Here is a 26856-nt window from a genome sequence, read left to right as displayed (position 1 = left end):
TTGAATATTTTCTCCATGGTCCTTATAATTAACTAAGGAGGTATGCAGGACAGGTAACATACACCACTTTTCAAGGTATGAAATTGAGGCTTAGAGAAATTAAGTTGACATACCCAATATCACTTGTCTAGAAATCGGTAGACATGGAAGTAGGATTCAGATGCTCTTTCAAGTATTTCACGCATCCTCATTTAATTTTACAGCTTTCTTTGCAGTAGCAGGAGCATTACTGAGCAGATTAGGGAGAGTAGTCTGTTTTGTTTACTGCTGTATAGCCAGTGCTCAATAAAATATTTGTTGAGTGAATAAATAAATGAACTACAGTCATTTCAAAAATTTAGTATCTCATCACTTTTGGTTGGTGATGCCTAATCACACTTCTGCACTTGATATTTATTTAACCAATTTTACTTAAAGTATCATTTAATGCCTTATGTCTGTCCTAACACCTAGCAGAGAATTGGCTTTTATCCCCTTTTTTATTATTCTCTAACTAAAATGTCATTTTAAATTCCTGGCACCTACAAAAGCTATTTAAGTCCACTTCGGTCCAAAAATACAGTGGCCAGACATTCTATCCTATCCGAATATCCTGGGTAGGAAACCAAGGGGAGAACTCCTGGCAAAAGGTACCAGGAAATAGCCTTTCCTTAAGACCTTTCCTCCTGGGGGGCCTTCATATCATGCCGAAGCATAGAATACTGCAGTGAGTAAAGTTTTAACTAGAATTTCCTCATATTACACTGTGGGGCAGAGCTGGGCTTTGTAAGTGTGAAGCAAGTTTTATGTGACATCTGTTACCTCTGGAGTTTCATTAGTTGCATTTTGAAAACCAGTGGTAATGTGGAAAGGTCCATAGTTAGCTTTCATGCTTATTTCAGCAAGGGATTTTTCTAGGTTGCAGTCTGTATTTGGGTTTTTATTTTCACTTTTTCTCCTTATGTATTTCATAAATATTTAAACGTAAATTGAATTTTAAGGGAAGGGAAAAACTCTTTGACCAACCAAGAGATTTTGGGTTAAAAATAATATGGCACACAATAAAATAACCTAGAAACTCTATGAGGAATTAAAGTGACAAGAGAGTGGATTAATGTGCTGAAATCTTTAAATGTTCTGTTCTCTCGTTATACTTTTTGGTAACCAGCTCCTAAATCTTCTATATCAGATGAAAATGCTTCATACTTCTCATTCACTTAAAAAAAACCCTACTTTTTGAGATATAATCCACATCCTATGAAATTCACCCTCTAGTATGTACAATTCAGTATTTTTAATATCTATTACAGAGTTGTGGAACCATTACCATTAATTTCAGAACATTTTCATCACTGCAAAAAGAAATACTGTATCCATTATTCCTCATTTCCCCTTTCCCTCAGTCTGTGTCCAAAACTAATGTACTTTCTGTCTCTATGGATTTGCCTATTTTGAACATTTCATATAAAGGGCACCATACAATACATTTGTGGCTTTTATGACTGACTTCTCATATCTTTGTTGGATATGGGCACAGCCCTGGCCATCTAGATCCCAGGGAATATGTCAGAGTCTTTCAAAGGCTACCTTGGACATCTCATTCCCCAGTTTTTCCTTATACGTGTTTTGGTCAGCATCTTATTTACAACAGGAATCCTTGCCTCAGGTAGCTGTGATGCTAAAAAATAGCCACAGATTGTTTTTGACAAGTGCCCTGGGAATAGAACTGTTTGCATAGAGAAAGTTCTGAGTCAAATCGAATAAAGACAAGCCCTGAGAATAGATCCCTTCCAGGGGGCTTCCAGATGGATTGAATGGTGACAATTCTCTGGCGGTGGCTTTTTTGGGAGCTTCAAACCCATTCTTCCCCCACCATTGTCTCCTACATTTCTGGCTTTCATAGTTGCTGTGGTTGCAAGGCCATGATCTTCAAGGCTATCACAGAACTAGGGAGAGGGTGATAGGAATAGGGCAAGTTAAAATGCTACAAAGGCATAGTTCTTATGGTGATTCAGCCACTTTCCTAATGCTCTTCTAATTGATGCAGGCCTTTGGCTAAATTCTGAAGTTCTGAAAAATTTGATTTTGATAATTTTTCCAGTGTTTTTACTGCTTTCATGGAGGAACAGATTTTTGGAGGATCTTACTGTGCCATTTGGAAGTGCTTCCTACCTCGGAATCACTTTTACTTTCCTTATCTACTCTAATGCTTCTTTTTCTTTTCTTCCAACATTGGGAGTTGATTTTTCTTCTTTTTATAATACATAAATATGATCATATTATATATATTATTTTTAAATGGAAGTCTTTCTTTTCTTTTTTTTTTGCATAAATCACTTTATTCCTTCTCCTTCCTTTTGCATCATATTACCCTATTCCTGCCCACAGTTAACCCATGTTAAAAACCTAATGTGTATGATTTTATAGTTTCCTTCATGCCATACAATCATATCTAAATATATATACACATCCGTGCATACAGAATGACATACGAATAGAGGTATTTTGTCATTGTTTGTTTATCAAAAAATAGGATCGCCTTTATTACAAATATTTTTCTACATAATATTTTTGTCATTCAAGAATTCTTCATGTAAATATCTCTAATTCATTGTTACAATGACTGAATAGTATTCCATGTTGTCATTATACTGCCATTTATTTCAGCCATTCTCCTAATAAGGGTCATTCACCTTATATTTAAGTTTTTTTCCTCAGTGAACTACACAGAATCTCTCTTCTGAAGATAAAAATGACTTGGATCTTTTTAAAATCATTTAAAATGATTTGGATCAACAGTTATGACAGTGAAGCTGTCTAAATAGCAGTGATTTATAAGCACCGATAACTCTGTAACAAAGTGCCCTAAACTCATACTCAAAATTTGCTGAGCGTAGAAAACTTATGCACCAATCCAAAACCCTAAGGTTCTTCTTTCTTCCTAGCTTTGTGTTTTTAACATGGTATTTCTATTAGTTTGAAAGTGAGCTCTGCAAGAATATGAAGCTAAGAGGATCAGAGCAAGTCTTGTAGTTTTACCTGGATTACTGTTCATTAGGCAACTATCCAAGAGGGGATTTTGGGAGAGGGAGTCTAATCAGACATCTGAAATCAGGTAAAATCTCTTCTCCATTTGTCTTGACATTTTTTAATCCTGTTAAGAATGGAACCCTGGATATCTTCATTATATTCTTCAAAAGTCATTTCTACTGCCCTCAGAGTCATGGTCTCACCTCTGTAGATTATTGACTGTAGATTGTTATGTGCTTCAGTATGGGAGTCTGTCCTTATATGTGTAAAGGTGGATGGGTAAATGGCTCAGATGTGCCTGAGAATTGTATTCTTATCATTCCTCTGTTATGTTGTTAGACAGTATTTCTCCATCTGCAGTCTGAGGGACCTCAGATGTATTCTGGGGGAATCCAAGAATTCTCTATAAGAAATTATTAAGTGTATGCTTTCATTTCAATGGTAATAAAAAATAATTAATGTAAGCCTACTATTGATAACCTGGATAATCATCTTACAACAAGTACTGATTTGGAATTTTGGTGCCTGTATTTGAGTTTCTCTTTATGATTATGTTGCTGCTAAGCTATACTGCTTAGACTGTTAAACAATGATTAAAGAATACAATTTAGGTGATACAAACAAACTTTATGTAACACTTCATGAAGTGGATAGTCTCCTTTTGAAGAACTGCAAAATGGGGTGGAAGGCAGGAAGCTTTTATGGCATAAAGAATAAAGAACAAGGAAGAGAAAGATAGAAAATATATGATTTGGGATGAGAAGGAAGAAGGAAATAAGTATAGAGCCCAGAGTTGGCTTGACATTTGGGGACTGGCTGACTGGATATACATACTTCATTTCTGGTTAAGCGGAGCATTCACAGGGACGTGCACATCGTCTAAGTTTCAATTGGCTGACGTGACACCTCAGGAAGGAGTGGCTCCATCTTGGGCCTAGAGAGTTATTTCAACAGACATTTTCCAGCCATCAAGAAAGGAACAGAGGCTGACTTGATAGGTATTCTTCTCGATTACAGAACAAAGTATGTACTGGCACGTTGTACAAAGGATGCCTTTGTGGCAGTTCAAATAGAGAAAAATGGTGAATGACACACCCAGCTGGGATACTTGGTAATGTAAGCTTCCCAGATGCAGAAGAACTTCTACCTCATGGTGTTTTAGCAGAACAATGCTAACATTAATACATTAATATAATTAATTTAAATTTTATTAATTTTGTAGTTTTGTTTGTATTTAATTTATACATGTTAATTTTATAGTCGTGTTAAACCTATGGGCATAAAGGTGTTTATATCTAATTTTATGTATGCCTGCATAACTTTCTTCCTGTGAAAAAGCCTGTATAGTTCTTCAGCTTGTGAAATACTGCTTTAGGGGTCCTGAGTTCTAGCTGTTTGTGTCATATCCCCAGAAAATGCAGCAATGCATTTTCTATACAGAGCTCCTTAACTTTTTTGTGGCAAGGATTCCTTTGGCATTCTGGTGAAGCCTATAGGTGCCTTCTCAGAATAATGTTTTGGTGCTTAAAATAAATTAATCGGAATCACAAAGGAAAGCAATTATATTAAAATTCAGTTATCAAAATATTAGAAATATAAATTCATAATGTAGTAATATATGTGCTTATTTATTAAAACATTAAATAATGATATCTAGCAGTAGGTCAATAACTATAATTTTATAACAGGGATGAGCATAAATAATATTTTGAAATGTCTGCAGTAACTCTATGTTGGTATGAGAACAGCTGTGATTTCTAATTTGTTTTTCTGCATTTGGTGCCTACATTGATAATTTAATTATGATAAATTTCAATTGGAGGTTAATGGAAATATTGATGCTATTTTTCTCTCATTCAAGTTCATAGACAGCCTAAATTCTGTGTATGGGCTCAGGGGTCTTTGGATTATGATTAAGGACACCTACTCTAGAGGAAAAGAATACTTTGGGAGGAGAGTCTGAGGACTGCCTAAGCCTCATTAGGAATTTGCTACTCCAAAATTTACTGTAGTCGTGACCCTGGACACCATCCCTATGTACTCTGCTGGACACCAGAGTTAGACCCTAATGTTCAAGTCCAGTTGGTTGCCTTCTCCTATATATTACATCACATTTTCAGGCTTAAAGAACAGTTATGAGATTCAGACGTGGGCTTCTGGCTAACATGAACATCTAAGCAAGAACAAGAGAAGCATTTAAATAATTGTTGCATGCCTGTCTGGTTACCGTGGTGGCATTCTAGTAAAGACCTGCACAGTTTTTGTAAGAGAGAGAAAGGAAACTCAAATGTAGGAATGGACTCTCTTTCTCTTTTTCCCCAACTCTCCTTTCCTTCCTCTTCATTCCATCTTTAGATGACTCGGTCCCTGGGATGTATTGGGTTCCTCTCAGAGAGAGCAAACCCAACCATTTGCAGAGCTGGGCTTTTGAAAGGGGTAATGGAACAGTGCCTGTTTCACCTTCATGACTACAGTCCCATTCCCCTCTTCTTAAAGATTTCTGGCTAAGACTTCCTGACCCTCTCTCTGAAATGAATCCCGCCACAGCCCACAGGTGACATGCGCCCCCAAAGGTAATGTGCCCATAATAAATTAATATAGTAAATGAGAGTCAGAGTTAAATAATCATGTCAACAAGGCTCATGGCTCAAAACTTTCCTCTCCAGATTCATTATCAAAATTCCCTCTTCAGGAAGAACAGCCCAATACTCTTGAGCCACATAGAGGAAAAAACAGTAGCATGCTGATAACAGCATTGCAAAAACAGTGCCGATCAAATTCAAGGACAAAAACGATCTTTTAAAAGACAAAGTCTCAGATAAAAGTAAAAACAAAAACTGTGTAATTTACTTTACTCTCTAGTTTTGAAAGAAAATTGGCACCGTGTGTACTCTTTTGCCTCAATCATTCAATTTACTGACTGTCTCAGGTTTTTGGTTGTACAATTTTGTGTTGAGAGCAAAAATCCCAGCAGTGGGATCTGTTTGCTGTTACTTGTGCCTTTGGAGAATATGCCTTTTCACTTACTTGTAGTTGAAATGAGTATGCTAATGAGTTTTGCAAGCCAAAAGCTTTACATCATTTCACATTTAATGCAAACCATTCCTTGTCTTTTAGTGTTAATGTATTTTATTTTTCTATTTTGCTGCTCTGCATCATTAACCTAATATTCACATGTGGTGTTTGAATTGATAAGACTTGCAGTACTTGTTTATAATTATATTAATCAGTGTAAGTTCATTCTGATGAATGAATTCATCATTCTGATGCCTACGTACTCTTCCAAGCTTTATGAGACATCTCAATTTCTGAGAGTCTAGGTTACTATTCTGGGAAGTGCCATTAGTTCATCAGCAGCTATTTATTGGGTGCCAAGCTCTGGGGTTTGGCTATGAACAATATAAAGATGAGTCAGATAGAAATCCTGTCCCCAAGTAGCCAATTGTCTAGTAACTTCTTTAAGACATGAACATATTATTTATAGCTTAAGAAATTCTATGAGAGGGCCAGAGATCAACGAAAACATGATTCATTTCAATTCTTCTTATTTCTTTAAAAGACAAGGTTGCTAATTCATATCATTTTTATGCTATAACAAATATATCATTTTTCTAAACATTATAAAGTTTTATTTACAATTATAAAAGTTAATTTTAGTTTAAAGGTCTGTCCTGGAGTTTCCTTTTTTTCTTTTTTTTTTTAGTGAGGAAGATTGGCCCTGAGCTAACGTCTATTGCCAATCTTCCTCTTTTTGCTTGAGGAAGATTGTCGCTGAGCTAACATCTGTGCCCATCTTCTTCTATTTTGTATGTGGGATGCTGCCACAGCATGGCTTGAAGAGCAGTGTGTAGGTCTGCACCAAGGATCTGAACCCGGGAACCTTGGGCCACCAAAGTGCAATGTGTGAACTTAACCACTACGCCATCAGGCCAGCCCCTAATGTTTCCATTTTTAATCAGATAATACTCTTTCATTCTTAAATTTAAGAAGTTATTTACAACATAATTGTCTTAGATAAATTGAACAGAACCTTTGGTTTGCAATTTTATCTTTAGAATATTGGAAGGCCAATTTTGGTTTTATAGGTATTAATAAGAATTTTATCACTTCAAGAAGTGGGAGGTCTAGAATTCTACAATTCCCTCCTTGGAATTACTTTTGAATTCTTCCATTGTTCATTAAGTAATTAAGCTCAGAGAGTTTGTTTCTGCTTTGGTTATATGTTTGCAAATGTGCACTGGACAAAGGCCTTTAGGATATGCATTTCAGGAGATTGATTTGTGACAACCTGATGGCTGTTAAGCTACAGTGACTATGTTATCATATTATGTGTCCTTTAAAGTCAACAAAAAAATTTAAAAATAAATAATATGGGAGGGTTTCCCTGTGGAAGAAATGAAGACTTAAAATCAAAAATCTTTGCTTGTTCTAGAGTTTGGGGATTGGCTAAGTGGCCACATTATAGCCAATCATGAGAGACAGTGAAGAGATAATGTGTGGGGACACACCAAGTACTGTCACTGTTCCAGTAGGCACCTGTCACCTTTTCCTTCTTTCCTGTTTCTCCCTTTTGGAATGGGAATGTCTATCCTATACCTGCCTCACTATTGTATTTTGGAATCACATATCTTGTCTAGTCCACAGGTTCACAGCTGGAGAGTAATTTTGTCTCAGGATGAATCATACTTTGAGTCTCACCCATATCTGATTTAGATGATATTTATTTATTTTTTAAATCTTTTTTTTTTTTTCCCCAGAGCCCCAGTAGATAGTTGCATGTCATAGTTGCACATCCTTCTAGTTGCTGTATGTGGGACGCTGCCTCAGCATGGCCAGACAAGCAGTGTGTCGGTGTGCACCCGGGATCTGAACCTGGGGCCGCCAGTAGCGGAGCATGCACGCTTAACTGCTAAGCCATGGGGCCGGCCCTGATTTAGATGATATTTAGATGAGGCTTTGGACTTTAGACTTGAGAGTTAATGCTGGAATGACTTAAGACTTTTGGGGTGTTGGGATAAAATGAATGTATTCTGCATGTGAGAAGGACATGAATTTTGAGGGCAAGGGATGGAATGTTAAGAACTGAATGTTTGTGTCCCTCCAAAAATTCATGATAAAGGTCTAGCCTTCAGTGTGATGGTATTTGCAGATGGGACCTTTGGAAGGTAATTAGGGTTAGATGAGGTGATGGGTGGGACCTTCATGATAGGATTAGTGCCCTTAAAAGAAGAGACATCAGAAAGCCTGCTTTCTCTCCCTATGCTGGCACAAAAAAGAAGTCATGTGAGCACACAGTGAGAAGAAGGCTGTCTGCAACCCAAAGAAGAGCTTTTACCAGAAACCAACCATACTGTCACCCTGATCTCAGACTTCCAGCCTCCAGAACTGTGAGAAAATAAATTTCTGTTGTTTAAGCCACCCAGTCTATGGTATTTTGTTATGGCAGTCCAAGCAGACTAATACAAATCTCATTTATAAGTGCAAAACTATTAAATATCAGCAACCAAATCTAGTAACGCTTAAAAATATACTGCATCTTAATGAAATAGGCCTTATCGTGGAAATGCAAGGATGGCTTAACATTAGACAATTTATTCACATATCTCCTCATTTAATTAATAAAGTAGATCTCTCTCTTACTGATCATCTCAATTGTTGAAAAAAAAGCATTGATAAAATCTGACACATTTAAAAAGGAAGAGAACTTTTTAGTTTGATAAAGAATGTTTATCAAAGACCTAGATACTTTGATGTTATTTGCAATTACAAAAGAATCGAAACACCCTAAATGTCCATTAGGAGGGGACTATTAAAAAAATATGATATAGCCAAGCAATAGTGAAAGATATATCTGGAAAAATCAATGAGGGAGGTCTCTAGATATCTCTAGACTAAATAGTGAATTAATAAATCAAGGTGCAAAATAGTGTATAAAATATACAACCTTTAGTGTGGGAAATAAATATATATATTTTATATTTGCTTGTGTTTATTTGTATTAAATATGGTGGTCTAGTGGTTAAGATCATTGCTTTCACCACTGCGGCCTGGGTTTGTCTCCCAGTCAGGGAACCACACCACCCCTCTGTTGGTTGTCATACTGTGACGGTTGCATGTGGCTGTGCTGCTGAAAGCTATATCATTGGTATTTCAAATACCACTAAGATCACCCCTGGTGGACAGGTTTCAGCGGAGCTTCCAGTCTAAGACAGATTAGGAAGAAGGACCTGGCCACCCACTTGCAAAAAAATTGGCCATGAAAACCCTGTGAATAGCAGCAGAGCATTGTCTGATGTAGCGCTGGAAGGTGAGAGGACGGTGCAAAAAGACCAGGCAGGGTTCTGCTCTGCTGCATGGTACACAGGGTCTCTAGGAGTCAGAATCGACTTGATGGCACTAACGACAAATATTCAATATAGAGATATTTATAAATAAAATATTTATATATTATATATGTTCATTTGTCTTTATTTATGTTAAAAAATAAACAGTGGAAAGACACACCAAAAACTAATAAAAATGGTTTTTCTATTGGGGAAAGAAGGACAGAATAGAGGTTAACAGGGATGCAAATAGAACATCTCTAAATGTACCTTTCATGTAGTTTTGATTTGAAATCAGGTAAATCACTTACACAATAAACAATTATGCCAGAGAAAAAAATGGAAAACAAAGCAAAAAATTATCCTAACTGTATATCCTGTTAGCAACTTGACCATCCAAAATAAAAGAATTATCTGAACTGAACTTAGAACAGAATATTCTGATTGCACATCCCAGTGGAATATACTCTAAGCACTAAAAAAATTGCAAAGAAAGTTTAAACTTCATTAAGTAGTCTTTTTCCAGCTTTATTGAGGAAAAATTGCCAATTTAATTTAATTGTATATATTTAAAGTGTACAACATGGTGATTTGATATATGTATACACTGTGAAATGATTAGCAAGGTCAAGATAATTAACACATCCATCACCTCACATAGTTAACTCTTTTTGTGTGTGTGTGACGAGAACACTCAAGATTTACTCTCAGCAAATTTCAAGTATACACTACTATATTAACTCCATGCTGTAGTCTCCATGCTGTACATTAGATCCTGAGAACTCATCCATCCGTGACCAAAAGTTTGTATCCTTTGACCTACATCTCCCTATTTCCCCCCAGCCCTTGGCAATCACCATTCTATTCTCTGTTTCTATAAAATTGGCTTTGTTGTTTTCAAGATTCTCCATACAAGTGATACCATACAATGTTTGTTTTTCTCTGACTTATTTCATTTAGCATAATGCCATCTAGGTTCATCCATGTTGCTGCAAATGGCAGGATTTCCTTCTTTTTTGTGGCTGAATAATACCGCATTTCTTTATCCATTCATTCATTGAAGGACACTTAGGTTGTTTCTATGTCTTGGCTATTGTGAATAATTCTGCAGTGACCATGAGGGTGCAGATATCTCTTTGTGGTACTGATTTTGCTGCCTTTGGATGTATACCCAGAAGTGGAATTGCTGGATCATATGGTAGCTCTGTTTTTAGTTTTTTGAGGAACCTCCATACTGTTTTCCATAATGGCTATACCGATTTATATTCCCAGCAACAGTGTACAAGGGTTCCCTTTTCTCCACATCCTCACCAACATTTATCTCTTGTCTTTTTAATAATAGCCTTTCTGACAGGTATGAGGTGGTACTTCATTGTGATTTTGATTTGTATTTCCATGATGATTAGTGATGTTGAACACCTTTTCAGGTGTCTGTTGACCATTTGTCTGTTTCTTTTGGAAAAATGTCTATTTAGATCCTTTGCCCATTTTTAAATTGGATTATTTTTTTTTTGCTATTGAGTTGTGTAAGTCCCTTATATATTTTGAATATTAACCCCTTGTTAGATATATGGTTTGCAAATATTTTCTCCCATTCTGTAGGTTGCCTTTTTAAGCTTTTTAGTTTGATGTAGTCCCACCTGTTTATTTAGCTTTTTTTGCCTGTACTTTTGGCCTCTTACCCAAAAAATCATTGCCAAGACCAATGTCAAGGAGCTTTTTCTCTATGTTTTCTTCTAGGAGTTTTATGGTTTCAGGTCTTACATTTAAGACAGCATGGATGGACATTGAGGATATTATGCAAAGTGAAATAAGTGAGAGGGAGAAGGTCAAATACCGTATGATTTCCTTCATTAAGTAGTAGATAATAACAACAATAAACAAACACATAGAGACAGAGATTGGATTGGTGGTTACCAGAGGGGAAGGGGAGAGGGAGGAGGGCGAAAGGGATAATTTGGCACATGTGTGTGTTGATGGGTTGTAATTAGTATTTGGGTGGTGAACATGATGTAATCTATGCAGAAATAGAAGTATAATGATGTACACTTGAAATTTATACAATGTTATAAACCAATATTACTGCAATAAACAAAAAATTAAAAAAAAAATCCTTAATCCATTTTGAGTTTCATTAAGTAACCTTATTATATTGGGGTTGTTATTTTGAAACCATTTTTGCATATTTAGGAAAAAGCAAATAAGTATTTATATTCATGTTGTCAGGAACCTACATTTCCAACACAAGAGAAAAGAGGTACACATATAAAAATAAATTAATTAAAACCCTGTAATCTTAATTTTGAATTGGAAATATCAGTGTAAACTCAGCATTTTTTCCTCCTTTAAAAATACATACTAGTTGTCTCTGTTCACCAAAAAAGTGTGGAAGAAGTGGCAACTCAGGAGCAATGAACACATCTGGCGCCCAGCTCCTGCTAAGTTCTTGAAGAATTCTTCTATTAAGCTTATTAACTTAAACAGTTTATATTTGATTTCCATCATTCTGACGTCATAATTAAATATGGTTGCCCCTCTCATATGCTGACTCATTTATTCCTTCATTTCAGGAAAAATTTTTCTTGATAACATCTTTCAAGACTTTTCCACTTTGGGGTTCTTGGATTCAGAAGCACATATTTTGTTGATTTTTTATATTTCTTATATGTGAATCTTCTTAAATGTACTCATAATGGTTATCCTAAGCCTCTTTGATTTTTAATTTATTATTCTAAATATTTTTGGTGTTTTAAATTAATATTTTAGTGTCATAGTCTCAATTTTCTTTTATTCTAATGTTTTTTTTTCTTTTGTCTTCTAACTCTTGTTTTGTTAAACTCATTTTTTTTCTTATAATATAGCATTTATAAAGGTTTTGTTTTTTCTGTTCCTAGGTTATGTTTTCTTTCTCATGAGTTTTTAATCAGTCTTTTGTTCTTCTTCCCCATCTTGCTCTTAATCCATCATATGATGGATAAAATGTGCAACGATTAAAAATAATGTTGTGGAAGAATACATAGTGATATGTGGAAATATTAGTGAGTGAATAAGCAGGCTACTAAGTAATATGTACATTGAATATGTACAATGCCTTGTAATGCATGTGCTATTCATATTATGAATGTTATGTGTATTCATATTATGTTAAGTAATATACAATGTATCATTTGAAAGGAAAAAAAGACTAGTGAAATAATAAATCAGATTTATTGTGTGCCAAATATTGTGCTATGTACCTTCATGAAAACCCTATTAAGTAGATATTATTGATATCTCCATGTTACAGTAAGAAAAATGATGTTCAGAGAGTTTAAGTATCGTCTGTAAAGTTAGCGAGTAAGGAAGCTGGAAGCTGTGTCTAGGTCATTTGACTTCAGTAATGATATATATCCAAATGCTTACAGTGATCATCTCTGAGTCATAGTACTATAGGTGACTTTTTATATTTTTCTTTGTATATCTTGTATTTCCCGCATCTTTCATCTTTCATAAGCACTTTGTATGGCTTAGTAATAAAATAACTATTAAAAATTCTAAACAATAGAATGTACAGATTTAATAATGATATCACCTTTGTAATTGTTTAAAAAAAATTTTCCACTTCTGCTTACCTCATTTCACTGCTAAATTACATATGCAATTTTGCACATTTTATGATAGTAGGGATTTAATTAAAATTTACATAGGATATGGAAATACAGACAATAAATATATAAAGTTCTGAAGTTAGAATAATTCAATAGTATGGTTTAATTTAACATATATCATTTTCTCCCTTAGTTTCTTTCTGCACCCAAGGTGTAGAGTTTCCTTTTTTTTCCAAACTTCAAAATTTGAGGGATACTTTTATTTCTCCCTATGTTTTTGAGCAAGCAAGGTAGTAAGCCTTAGGTTTATACAGGAATAAATAAGTAGCTAGCGCAACTCAACTTCCAAAATTCTGAGGGAATTTAAAGAAACCTTTAAAGCAAGATGGCTCTTGCACTCTTTTTCAATATTATGAAAGATTTCAAGTATACATAAGATAATAATCACCATTACTTCTTGCAACCTGTTTCTTCCTTGTGGGTTAAATTCTTTCCTTAATTAAATATACTCCCTGGGAGTTCTTTCAGTGGAACCCATTTCAATTTTTGTTTTTCTAAAAATATCTTTATTTCACCCTCAATATGGCATGATTGTTTAGCTAGGTATAGAATCCTAGGTTGACAGTTTTTTCTCTTATCAATTTAAAAATTATATTTCACATTTTTCTGGACTCTTGTGATGCTATATCAGAAACTTTAATGCCAATTTAATTTTTTTTCCCTTGTAGGCAACTGGCATTTTGTCTTTGGATGTTTTTTTTTTTTTTGCCTTTGCTGGTTTCACTGTAATGAATATAATATGGATTTCTTTTTATATCTCTTGTCTAGAAGATGTGCTTCTTGAATCTGAGGGTTCTGGTCTTTCTTCAGTTTGGGAAAGTTCTCGGCTATTAACCCTGTGAATATACCCTTGCTCCTGATGTTTCTATTCTCTCTTCCTGGGCTCTAATTACTCTTAGGTTGGATATTCTAATCCATCCTCTATAAACCTCTGTGCTGAATTCTGGTGTGTTTTCTCAGATTTGTCTTTTAATTCCCTAGATCTCTTTTCAGCAGGTTATAATCATCTATTTTAATCTATTTGCTGAATTTTAAATTTCAATGCTGATATATATTTTTCATTTCTAGAGATTCTATTTGGTTTCTTTTCGAGTCTTCCAGTTCTTCATTTATAGTGTGTCATTCTTTTCAAAAGGTTTCAATTACTACATTTTTTCTTTAGTTGTTTCATTCATAATTGTTTAATAGCCTCTATCAGATTGTCAATTGTCTGAAGTTCTCAGACTTCTAATACTGCCGCTGGTTCTGACTAATGACTTATTATTCTTTCTCCTAGTGGATTGGTTTCCTGTTTATTTTATGACTTTGGATTATAAACTCCATTGTATTCAAGGCATGTCACTCTAGGACAATTTTGTGTTTGATTTGACTAGGCATTCTAAGGGATCCCAGTCCCAGGACCAATTTTTATGTTAATTTTTGGCTTGGGGTGGGGGTTCCTGGATCACATGCATAGTTGTAAATTCAAGCCCTTGGGAGGCCAGTGCTGTAGTAAGAAGTGCCCAAAGAAAGCTTTTTGTTTCAAACTAGAGTCTAGGCAGAGTCAGGCAAGCTTCCTCACCATATGCCTGTGCTAGTTGGGTCCCTGCTTTTTGTGGGGGGTCTCAGTGCCTCTTTGTACTTCCTGTGGCTTTAAGGCCTCATCTCTTTATTGAGACTAACTTCCTCCAAGAGAGGGCCATTGCAATATCAGCTCACAGGATGTTCACCCATGTGATGTTCATTCCTGTGATGTCATCTCAGGTACTCCTCGCTCTTGTTTTCAGATTGCTGCTGCTTTTCTGGAATCTTGAGATTTCCTTTTCTTTATGGAGAGTTCAGCTATTTATGTAAAAGAAGTTTGTTTTATTTTACAAAATATTTCTGGATGTTTATAATGGGTGGGCTTTCAGGTAATTTAGTCCACAGTATTTCAGAATCTTTTCTTTTAAAAAGTCTTTTTACATAGAAATTTTTAACCACACACAAAAATAGAGAGAGTAGTACAATGAATGCCATGTGCCCTCACCCAGCTTGTCAACATTTTATCAATTTTCTCAGGATCTTTTCTAAAGCGTTTTTTTTTCTAGTGCCTCTTGTAGTAGAGTTTAAACTTGCTCCCATAACTGAGAGTTGGGCTATTCTCTGTATTGTTTGCATCAGGGAATTTTGATATTAGCTAGTTTTTAATTAAAATATCCTACATCATAGTTTTCAGAAATCACCTGGAGAAAGCAAAGGCTTTGTAGAGAAATAGGTTAAACCTATATTAAATATTTAATTCATCATTATTAAGATTCATATTCCAAAATTTTCCAATTATAGGAAAAGTTACAATGTCCCTAGAAACAAAACTGATTCGACACTCCCCTCTTGGATTTTTTGTGTTGGGTATTCCCGTGTGTTCCATTGTGCTTTTCAGATCTTCACCTCTCTAGGTTAGCATCATACTGCCCTGTTTGAATCTGGGCAGTCTCACTAATTTTGACTCTGCTTTTTTGCTATTCCAACTCTATACATTCATTTCTACGTTTCAACTTCCCGTGTTTCTCTTTTTTGGCTTTATTGTCCCAGGCTTCCATAACATCTCCTGGGCAACAGATCCATCATCTCCATCCTAACATGAGAAAGGCAGGGAGTGGAAAGGTTTCAGAATTTATGTTTTTCAAGGCCAAGTTTCACACAGAGCCCTATTTTTGCATCTGAGAAGTGAACTGACATTATCTACAATAGGTTGGTAACAAGTTGGACAAAAGTATGCCAAGATTTCCTGTTTATATCTTCCTGATAAAGCAGAAATGCTTTTCTTAATGTCCAACAAATGTCTTCAGTTACAATTCGGCCAAATTCCTCTAATCTGTCCTTAGTAGAAATGTAGTATGGCCGTTAACATTTTCTTGAGAAACTCCCTGTGTATTAAAGGCTCAAGCTGACTGGTTCAGGGTGGATTGGCCTTACTATGGACACTCTCATTTAGAAGCAGGTGTCAGGCAGCAAGCATTTCAGCACTATAGTTGGAACACTGGCATTAGACCATGTTTTCTCTCCTGACTAAACTTAGGAGAGAAGTGGCTGCTTACAAGGGCAGGTCAGGGGCTCCTCATCAGTCCCGATTGTGAGCAGTTTTCCTGGAGAAATGTGTGACTCTCCAAGCTGGAGTTGAAATGCAGTGTGCAGATACATCTCGTTTCCCAGGAAGAGGTGCTGCTTTTATGTAATGTTTGAATGGTCAGACAAAGCCGGGGTTTCCTATGTGTTTGCTTATCTCTGCCCCTGAAACCTTAAAGTCACGTAAAAAAGACAGAAGGCCTCTGATTGAATTGGAGGCCCCACCAGCTCTTAAACTCATCATCCTTAGTTCTTAGCTAATGTTATAGGGAAATCCTGCTGCTCAGTTATCCTTATGCAGAGAGTTATAGAGGTTCCTGGAGAGAGGACTCCTTCTCTAATCATTGGCCAGCTTCATAAGCATGCCAACCTGTGTAGTGGCACAGAGCTTTGAGCGTAGAAGGACTCTACCCTTTGTTTAATGCTCTGCTGTCACCTTGTTGAAGTTATTAATAATAATATAAATAAAGATAAATATTATGAATAATACAAATAAATAAATAATATAAAAATTATTTTTGAAGCAGGACCCTCAAATTTACATTTTAGCCTGGGTGCCCCAAATTATGTAGCACGTTCTGCTCCTGGGTTTTACTGTGATTGGACCAACTTCAGTCTCTGTCTGCCCTTGAGCTAAGCACAGTGCCAGGCAATGCCATGAGCTGATTGTCCTCGTCCAGTCAGGACCCACACCTGGAGCTGGGGGTAGGGAAAGGCCTCCCAAACCTCATGGCTGCTCTTCAGTTAGGGATGGGGGAGAGTTGATGCTGAGGATACAACCAACAAGAATTATTCCACCCCCTCTCCTTTGTTTTTGTTGAGTGGTTGCTCATGTTTTATTTTACTTTCCAATCTTACATTGCCTTGTAATAAGATAAAAGGCATTTTTATTAAAAAGACGTAGTATTCATGTGCATTCCAAAAACTTATGCTGGAAATTTGTTTTAAATATTTCCTTTTGAGTATGTAGAACATGCCCTCCCTTACAGTCTTATTCCCTATAATATCTTCCTTTGTAAATTCAGAGAGTAAAAAGGTAAATATCAGCTCAGCTTGAGGCTGACTTGTTACAGATTTTAAATTTAGAGAATTCTGAGTTAGGGAAGGTTATCTGAAGGAGCATTTTACAAATACGTTAGGAAGCACAATACCTAGCTGGTATAATCCAGACCTTAGTATGCAGGTCTGCTCTGTCATTTATTCCTCCAGTATTTATTCTTCCAGTACTTAAATCTTGACTATTATTAAACCTCAAATGAGATTCCCAATAAAACTACACAGAGCTGGAAAGTCCACTGAAATCTCATTGCCTTTGTGAGCGGCGAAGTTTAAAACTCACCGCAAGTGAGATATTGATTTTACAATAAACCCTACCCTCGATGAACATGATGTGCCGTAAGTAATTTCTTAAGCTCTCATCATTATACAATTTAATTTTACAATTGTTGGCATGAAAAAACAAATAATTTTCCTGTGTATTAAAGTACATTTTGGCTAAATAAATAAAATGTGGTCTAATTTCAATTTCTTATTTTTTAATTCCGTAGCACCAAACCCAGTGCCTTTATTTAATAGGGACTTAATCAATATTTTCTCAATGAATAATGTTTTTAAACACTTAGTGAGTGTATTTTTTAAAAAAATAACAGCCAGCACTGTTTTATTTTGCATGTAAGCAAAACTAATTAATAAAACTTTGAATTTTGATCCTACATATATATTAGTAATTATTCCCTCTAGAAATGGATTCATCATGGAATTCAGAGGAAAAAGGCAGAATGAAGCTGACTGTCTCTGCCTTTGTTTTCTTACCTACACAACACGGATACAGGTATCTCTCCTGTCTAGTTCGCAGAGTTTTTGAGAGTCACAAATGAGATAATAATAGTAGCAAAAACTTTTATAGGTTATTGTATGTGCTAACCATAGGCATTGTGTAAACATCATTTAATGCTCACAAGAACCCCATAACACAGATATTATTATCCTCATTTTACAGATGATGAAACTGATAAACGGAAGTTCAGTAACTTGGCACAGGCCACATAAATACAGAATAGTAAAGGCAGGATTTGACTCAGACTGTGGAACCATCATACTATGTATGGGAAAGGTTTTATACAAACTTGAAAGCACCATATAAATTTGAATTATTGTTATTATTCGATCATTCATAATTCTAGAATAGATGATTATATGGGGACAAGATGTAGTTCTTCTAAAATTAATGAAAAATGACAGTTGAAGATGTGACAGCTGAAATGCTACATCTTAGTACTATGGAATGTGAATACTTAATTTACAATAAAATAATTACCCTTCACTGTGTTAGAGTGTTGCCATAGTAGATATTTTTTGAATGAATGAGTTGCATGAGGTTATGAATCTGTAGCTGCTATTTAAACATCTTAGAACCAAGTAGTATGGATATGTGTGTGTGAATAAGGATAGGAGAGAATGACCTAGTTATATATTCACGTGTGGGACGTGAAAGCTTGAAGCTTGGCAAGAGACTTCACCAAGAGACTTGAAGTTTCTTTAAAAACGTTAAGTCTGCAACATATGTGATTATATAGAAAATATTAAACTCCAAACCTCATGCTTCTCCTTGTAAGAGTGGCTAGCTCTTACTTAACTCTGAGAATTTACCCAGCATAGCACTAGGGAATAAGTATGCATTTTTTGCATAAATTAGCAAGACATTGGTTCACATTGACTATATCTGTAAAGACTTTTTACAAACGTCGCAATTGACTCCTTAAGAAAATGTGTCTTACTTTTGTCTCTTTAATTTTCTTTTATGAGAAATAAAATAGTTAAGTTCAATGTTTGCCTTCAAAGATGTTTACAGAGTTAGTTAAGAAGCCAGGATCTTCACAGAGAGGCTCTTTCTTTAGCTTTTCTGTTCCTTCTTATCTAATAGTAACCCTCTTATGGATCTTCCTAAGTACACGATATCCTTTCAAATTGGTTTGTTCCAGAAATCATTCTGGCAAAATGTTGCTTTTCATATGAGTTATCTAGAATAGATAATGACCTTCATTATTCCACTCTGCTGATGTAGTGCTGACCTGGGTTGACTTTGTGGTACAGCCAGGAATAGACACTAAGCATTCCCAATCCACTTGGTCCTTCCATGAGGAAGGGTAAACTATTTTTAATAGAAGATTCATTGTTTTCTTTGGGAAGGTTTAGTTTTTACCAATCTTGGAGAAGCAGCTCATTGCTAGTATCCGAAGAGATTCATCAAATCATTACAATGAACGAAGTAAATTTACAGTGTGTTAAGTGGTATAGTATCTTTGACAGAACAATACAGTGGAAGAGAATAGGCTATGGGATCAGAAAGACCTAGTTTCAATTTCAGCTCTACAGTTTAGCATCGTATAACCTTGAATACTCTCACACCCTCATTGAATCTGTCTCATCATCTGCAAAATGGGAACAAAAACAGCTTTTTCTAGGATTGTGGGAGGGTTAAATAAAATGCTGTATAAAAAGTACCTACCAAACATCCAGTCTAGAAGGTACTCAAGGATCTTTTATCTTCTCCCATATCTTTGAATTGTTTTATTTTACTATAAAACAACAAGGGGAAGTGAAATTTAAAATATCTTTCATATTAAGAGACAACTTGAATAGATACTAATGGTTTATTTAGGCTTTTACCACCAAGTAAACTTATCTCCTTCTATCCTCTCTGAATTGTATATTTTTCTTGCTGAAAAGTACCAATGCTGTTGAAACATCAGTTGATCATCAGCAGTATGAAGGCATTGTCTTAAGTTCTTTACCTCCATTGAAAAATTTGATCCTCACAACCCTATGATTAACATTATTTCAACTTTACACGTTAGGAGATTTTAAGAGGTTATGTAATTTCACCAAGGTCACACAGCCTTGTGGGGCTGGAGTTTGGACCCAGGCTCAGTGTAGCCTCCTGGCTTCTGTTGCTCAGTCTTGGAGTCTGGAGCTTTTACTTTGTTAGTTTACGGTGTTTGCTTCTACTCTTGTCAGCTACGCCTATCACTTTTACCTCCACTCTCCTCAGAGCTCTTTGCAGAGTTCTAGCGTACAGGTGCTCGTCTATTCCTTTTTCTCCAGCCTTTATAACTTGTAAGCACTTCCTCCCTACAATGGTGACATCTCATGCTAAGAGCAATTGAACATGCTTAAAGATGACAGAAAGTATATCTTTCAGAGTATAGGGGGAGCAGCTCCTCTTTTTTTGACTTTCAACTCTGCACTGTATTCCAGAGAGGAGTCCAAGATAGCAATCAATCTGATGCAGGGAACAGGATGGGATGACTCCCTATGCCGTGGTAAATTCTAGGAAACAGATTGTTAAAAACTATAGTAGCAATGTTAACCATCAACATTAGTGCCCTTGGGTCTCAGATGTACTGGCTTTTTCATATAAAGTTCTATCTTGTTCAGTAAGAAACCTTGTAGTGTGAAGACTTGGTTCCATTTAATCTCCTCATTCACTCAGTGAGTAACTATTGGGTGTCTACTATTTGGTATCCCAGTGGTTTCTAGTGAAGAGAAAAAGTCTCTACTCTGATGTGGGAGAATATTGGGAATAACTAAATAAATAAACAAGATCTTATTCAGTAGTCCTAAAGCTGTAATGAAAATAAAACAGGATGATGTTAAGAGATGCAGGAGTGCTTTGGATAGGATGCTTGTGGGAACTTTTGCTGTCCGCTGAGAAGCTAGTTCTCTGAAGAAGGCCTCTGCTGTGGCCCTCTACCCTTGCAGAACAGTTTAGCTGCTATGATTGATATAGTGAAGAGAAGGGAGTTGCTTCCCTTTGATGTTTTTATTTGATGGCTGTGAATCCTCAGTAAATATAAAATGATGACAACTTAAGCATTATAATAGGAACAATGAAGACAGGATGCAACAAATAAAATGCTTGAGCATGAATATGAATTATTGAAAAATCAAAAGACTGGGTCAAATTGCTTCTTGGCATCTGACTTATATAGTATTTATGCTGCTTGAATATTTAGTTCTGGTATATTTCTTAGAGGAGGAATTCACTTTCAAAACTAATAGTCCTTAGTCCAGTGCTAATAAGAATAGATTTATTGTGATGATAGTCTCTCCTTAAGGAGGCATATTTGCTTCTTTGGTTCTTGTTGAACGTTAGGATGGTGACTACATTATCAATACCAGACACTATTTATTTGTTTAGGTGTTTATTTGTTTGTTTTCTGTCACCCTACATTAAATTCTTGCTCTTTTGAATTCCTTTAGTGTTTGCTGTGCTAGTGACAGCTGTGGTGTAGTGGAAAGAATGTTGTCCTAAGAGGTGGAGGACCTGTGTATCAGTCCCCCTTCTGTTATTGACTGTGTATCCTTCTGCAAATCATTTTTTGTCTGTCTACCCACCTACCTATTTGTCTGTCCATCCGTCCATCCGTCCATCCATCCATCCATACATCCATTCATTCATCATCTTTCTACCTATCTACCTACTTATGAGAGCCTTAGTTTTTTCATTTACAATGAGAGAATATGTGTTGTATTATTAGATTATATTTTATAATACGAAAGTGGGGTGAATGAGCCTTTTGGTCATCTCATCGTTTCAAATACAGTTTTTCATCAAGTGTATAAACCCCAAAGCTGATGACCCCTAAAGAAAATAATGCAGTGTAAAACGAATTTTAACATGTGATCAGTGGACATGAGTATATTATCTATGAATGTAAATACAGACTTCATGATGTATCATTCTATGCTTTTTAGCCTCTTCCGTTCATGGGCTATTAGTAATTATCTTCTTTAAGAACTGTTTTTAACATAATAACCCCCTTTACGTTAGTCTAAGGTGGCTCCAAATGGGAGTTACTCAGAAAACAGGTTTGAAGATCTGGAATTTTCACATAATAGCTGTGCACTCCTGGGAAGCTGTCTTAGCCTTTCTTTAATTGAGTTTCCTCATGTATAATATAGATATGATATCGCTTTACTGAGTTGTGAAAATGAGACAATTGTGAATGAGGGAATCGGAGTACCTGTCTTGGTGCTCAGCACAAGGTTGGTTTTCAATAAATGTTTTTTTGACACTGAATTTTCCACAAATGATTTCATATTTTTGATGGAGAAAAATTTACTCTCAGCTCTTATGAGCACACATCTCTGCTTATAACACAATACATACAACTGTGTCATTTTGAAATCTACCGTCTGTATGTTCTCCCTGCCTATAATGCTCTCCCACACTGGAAAGTATTTTAACTTCCCTCACTAAATGACTTGAGTGTTATATTCATGAAACTTGCCCAGAACTCCCCACCTTAGTACTCATGTGAAACTGAATTCATGTATATACGTGTCTATTTGTGTTCTATCTGAATATTTTAATTTTGATTTTCGTCTCTCTAATTCCTTTCTTTCCCATTTTGTATTTTGAGTTTGGGGAGGTCCAAAAAAAGTGTTGTGCCTTTAAATTTTTTGCCATGTCTGTTCTAGGGTCTAGAGTACAGACAAATTCCACATGTCATTGGTTGCCTTTGAAAGTGGAAATTATGTTTTGATCATGCCACACTGAGCTCAGCACATTTTGAGTGATCAATAACTATTATCTAACAATGGAGAATTGTATCTTTTCATGAAGTGTGAGACTCTTTGAGCTAATAGCTACAATCTGGTCATTTGGGGGAAAGACTTCCTACAGGATTTGGGCAGTTTTCAGAGAAGTTTAAAAGAAAAGTGAGATTAAGAAGTATACCTAGGAGTAGACTAGAGAAGACAGTAAGAGGATGAGAAGTAAAGACTCTGAGGCGATCTATCTGAATGAATGAAGCAGAAAAGGGAGTTGGGAACCCTTCTGTGACAGGGTGTATTATTCTATATTACAGATCAAAGAGTTAGTTTGGCCGTGTTATCAGACATATAGCGTTATTTATTTATTTATGTTTTTGGTGAGGAGGACTAGCCCTGAGCTAACATCCAATGCCAATTCTCATCTTTTTTTGCTGAGGAAGACTGGCCCTGGGCTAACATCCATGCCCATCTTCCTCTACTTTATATGGGACGCCACCACAGCATGGCTTAACAAGCGGTGTGTCGGTGCGCGCCTGGGATCCGAACCTACGAACCCCGAGCCACTGCAATGGAGCGCGCGCACTTAACCACTGTGCCACTGGGCCAGCCCCTCATATAGCCTTATTTTTTAACATTATTTTTATTAAAATGGAGTTAGCCTTAGATTTGGAGAGGTTTTTCTCTTCATTTCTTTGACTGAGAATTATATAGTGATGAGAAGAAATATTTCCATTCTTATTGAATCTCTTTCCATGCTTACTTACTCCCCCTAATATAATTAGAATTAATACTTCCACTGCATTTCCAAAGCCTGAAGATTCTGCTTTTAAATACTAGCTTGCTTAAACAATAACCAAAATTTTAATTATCTCCTTTTTTATAAAAGTAATTAATCTTTATATAAACCAATAAGAGAATACAGAATAAAAAAGAAAAATATAACAGTGTCCTAAAACTCCATCATGTGGACCTATATTAATATTTTGATTTATATCAGACCAACCATGCAAATTTATGGAATGAAGGAGAAGGAAAGGCTGTGGATGAGATAGTGCCCAGGAGAAGAGCCAGCTATGAAAGAAAACGAAATCAGAGGCTCTGAGCTGACCCCGAGCTGTTGACATAGACATATATACCTTGTATAATCGTATATTTTTAAAAACAGAATCATGGTATACAAATTATTTTGACTTTCTATTTTTATGTATTATATTGTAAGCATCATTCTATATGATTAAATAGTCTTCTAAAGCATCTTTCTTATAGATAATTTAAGTATTCTGTTGTTCGTTCCACAATATTTTAAACTAATTCTCTTTGTCGAGTGTTTAGGTGATTTCTATCTTTTAAAAATTATAAACTTATGTGGACATGAAGATCTCATTAGATAAATCCATATTCACAATCATGATTATTTCCTTAGGATAAATTTTTAGAAATGATATTACAGTGTCAAAGGATATGCATCTTTAAAAGATTTTTTTGATACATATTGCCCTGCCCAGCTGTGATCCAAAAGAGTGGTTGCCAGTTTATATGCCCTCTGGCTAGGTGTGAGAGTGTATTTTTCCACACAATTACCCAGGACACAGATGCTATCCCTCTGTGAATATCAGTAGCTTGATTTCATTATCATACACATACACATGCACTCTTACATGTCTGTATATACATGTCTGGTTGTATATCTATAATCATTCTTACTTACAGAATATACTTTATGTTATGAACATGTTAACTTACTATATCAAATGAGTTTGTAAACATAATTCTGATATGTCTGCTCCTAAATGTAATTGTCTTGACTTCCTAGGTGCCTGCATGAACATCACCCACAGCCAATGCCAGATGCTGCCCTACCACACCACGCTAACACCTCTCTTCTCAATTATCAAAAACATGGAAATGGAGAAGTTCCTCAAGTTCTTCACGTATCTCCATCGCCTCAGTTGCTATCAACATATCATGCTTTTTGGCTGTAGCCTTGCCTTCCCTGAGTGCATCGGTGATGGTGATGACAGGTATTTTGGAACCAAAATCATTCAGTGATAAGGGTCAGTTGTAGCAGAAGTGTCTGTGAGGCACAAAATCACCCCAAGCTATCACCTTTTGTTTTCGTTGTTGTTAAAGGAGAAAAAACTCCACACCGGTCATAGCCCGTTGTAATTCTTTTAAACTAGGAATTTTTTGAAAGCCTGGAATAATTTTATTTATGGGAAGAAATTATTCAGGGTGTTAGATTGAGTCAGTCAGCTGGGATCCTCGACAGCTGATTCGGTGAGGCTCTGGCAGAAGACAGAGAGCACACTCAAAGGGGTGGCTGAAAAGAGTTTATTGAAGAGAAGATTTATGGAGCTGTGGACAGGATTAAGAGAACAAATGAGTGATGGAAGGCACCAGGGTCTCACGATAGGGGGATGCAGTTCCACCACCCAAGACTTGAAGGGGGAAAAGGGCAGGCAGCACCTGGAGAGAGTTGTAGCTGTGGGCGAGCGGTCTCCCAACAGGCCAAGTACTGTGAGTCCACAGAGGAACACAGCCACTGCCGGCCCTTCAGTCCTGCAGGGAGAGAGAAGAAGGAACAAATACCCTGACCTCACTCTCCTCCTGCTCTCCCATTTGCCAGGGCCTTCCACCAACTGAACTCACCCACAACCATTGGGCAAGGGCATGCAATCAATGTGAGCTCAATAGATGAGGTCCAAAATCTCATCTAAATATCATCAGTTCAAAAGTCCCAAATTTCATCATCTAAATCAGGTGCGGGTGAGATGCTGGGTGGTTCTTATGGTCAATACTGGAACCCAGAGCAGGGTGAAGAGGGTGAAGGGTAGATGCAGAGGGACAAACAGAAACTGTCCAGCACAATATCAAATAGGATTAGAAAAAAAATTTTATTAAGAATAAATCAATGAAAAGTATGTCATGGAATATTTGAAATGCCAGGAATACATTTTTTAAAAAATTTCAAAGCATGTGTTAAATACATAACTGCATATGACATCAATTATTTTCTGAATTAAAATGTTAGGAATTTTTCTGAATTATAATGTTAGAATGAATTGCATTTTCAAGTGCAAATAGGTTCCATGTTATTTGTATTAATTTAATTAGTGTGTAAAATATGTTTTGAATAGAGCAAAGGCATTTATTATTTTAACTGGAAAAAGCCTGCATTGCCATAGAACAAAAACTAGGTAGAATAGAAACAGTAGATTCTGAATTGTAGATGTAAGTAAAGAACTATTAGCAGACACAGCATTCAGGAAAATGCTTTGTCAGAAAGAATCATTTACATAGGGTGCTTTCGTGGTAAAAGAAGTGAGAAATTCTGTTAGATCTTTCCCATGAGCTAAACTATGGGATGGTAGTGAAGAGGCTCTTTATGTTCCTAAGATGGTGGCAGTATAACAGAGTGGTTGTATTAGTTTCCTAGGGCTGCTGTAACAAATTATTACAAGCTGGGGTCTTAAACAGTAAAAATTTATTTTCTCACAGTTCTAGAGGCTAGAAGTCCAAAATCTGGCAGGGTTGTGCTCTCTCCGGGGATTCTAGGAGGAGAACTCATTTCCTTCCTTTGCCAGCTTCTGGTGGTTTCAAGCAATCCTTGACTTGTATCCACATCTCCCCAGTCTCTGTCTCCATCTTCACATTGCCTTCTCCTCTGTGTGTCTGTGTCGTCTCTTCTGTCTCTTATGAGGACACTAGTCATTGGATTAGGGCCCATGCAGATAACCCAAGATGATCCCATCATCTCAAGGTCTTTAACTTAATTATATCTGCAAAGATCTTTTTTCCAAATAAGGTAAGATCCACAGGTTCTAGAGGTTAGGACATGGACATATCTTTTTGGGGGCCACCATTCAACACACTACAGTGGCTGAGAAAGCAGGCCTCTCATGGGTAAAATGGAGATAATAGTTGTATTTACAAAGTTCACGTGAGGATTAAATGACAGAGAGAGATTGGAACAGTGCCTGGCTTTTACGAAGAGCTCAATAAATGTCAACCAATAGTGGATTGAAAAGGAGAGGTAGTACTAATGAAACTGAGAGCACAAAAAAGTATTTCTAACATATACTAAATACTGAAGGATTGCCAAAAAAATGTAAAATACTATATAGATTAAAAGAAAATTAGGGAGAATACTCAAGGCAGCTGAAATTGTATTCTACTTCCATTTCTCCTTAATTTCAAACAATTTCACTTACATCTCTTTGCTTTGATTTCCC

The 26856-nt window shown here is 36.1% G+C and overlaps 1 protein-coding gene across 1 annotated transcript in view; it reads left to right on the top strand.

Moving 5' to 3' along the window:
* Positions 1 to 26856, top strand: part of CORIN (corin, serine peptidase) — a 220990-nt gene that overhangs the window by 45490 nt on the left and 148644 nt on the right. Inside the window, exon 4 of the mRNA XM_004419037.3 lies at positions 24438 to 24645. Within this exon, the coding sequence (XP_004419094.2) occupies positions 24438 to 24645 (208 nt within the window). The remainder of the gene's footprint in view (positions 1 to 24437; positions 24646 to 26856) is intronic.

Source organism: Ceratotherium simum, chromosome 8 (assembly GCF_057802395.1).
Source record: "Ceratotherium simum simum isolate JZ-2026a chromosome 8, ASM5780239v1, whole genome shotgun sequence".
Lineage (NCBI taxonomy): Eukaryota > Metazoa > Chordata > Mammalia > Perissodactyla > Rhinocerotidae > Ceratotherium > Ceratotherium simum.
This window is presented reverse-complemented; position numbering and strand designations above follow the sequence as displayed.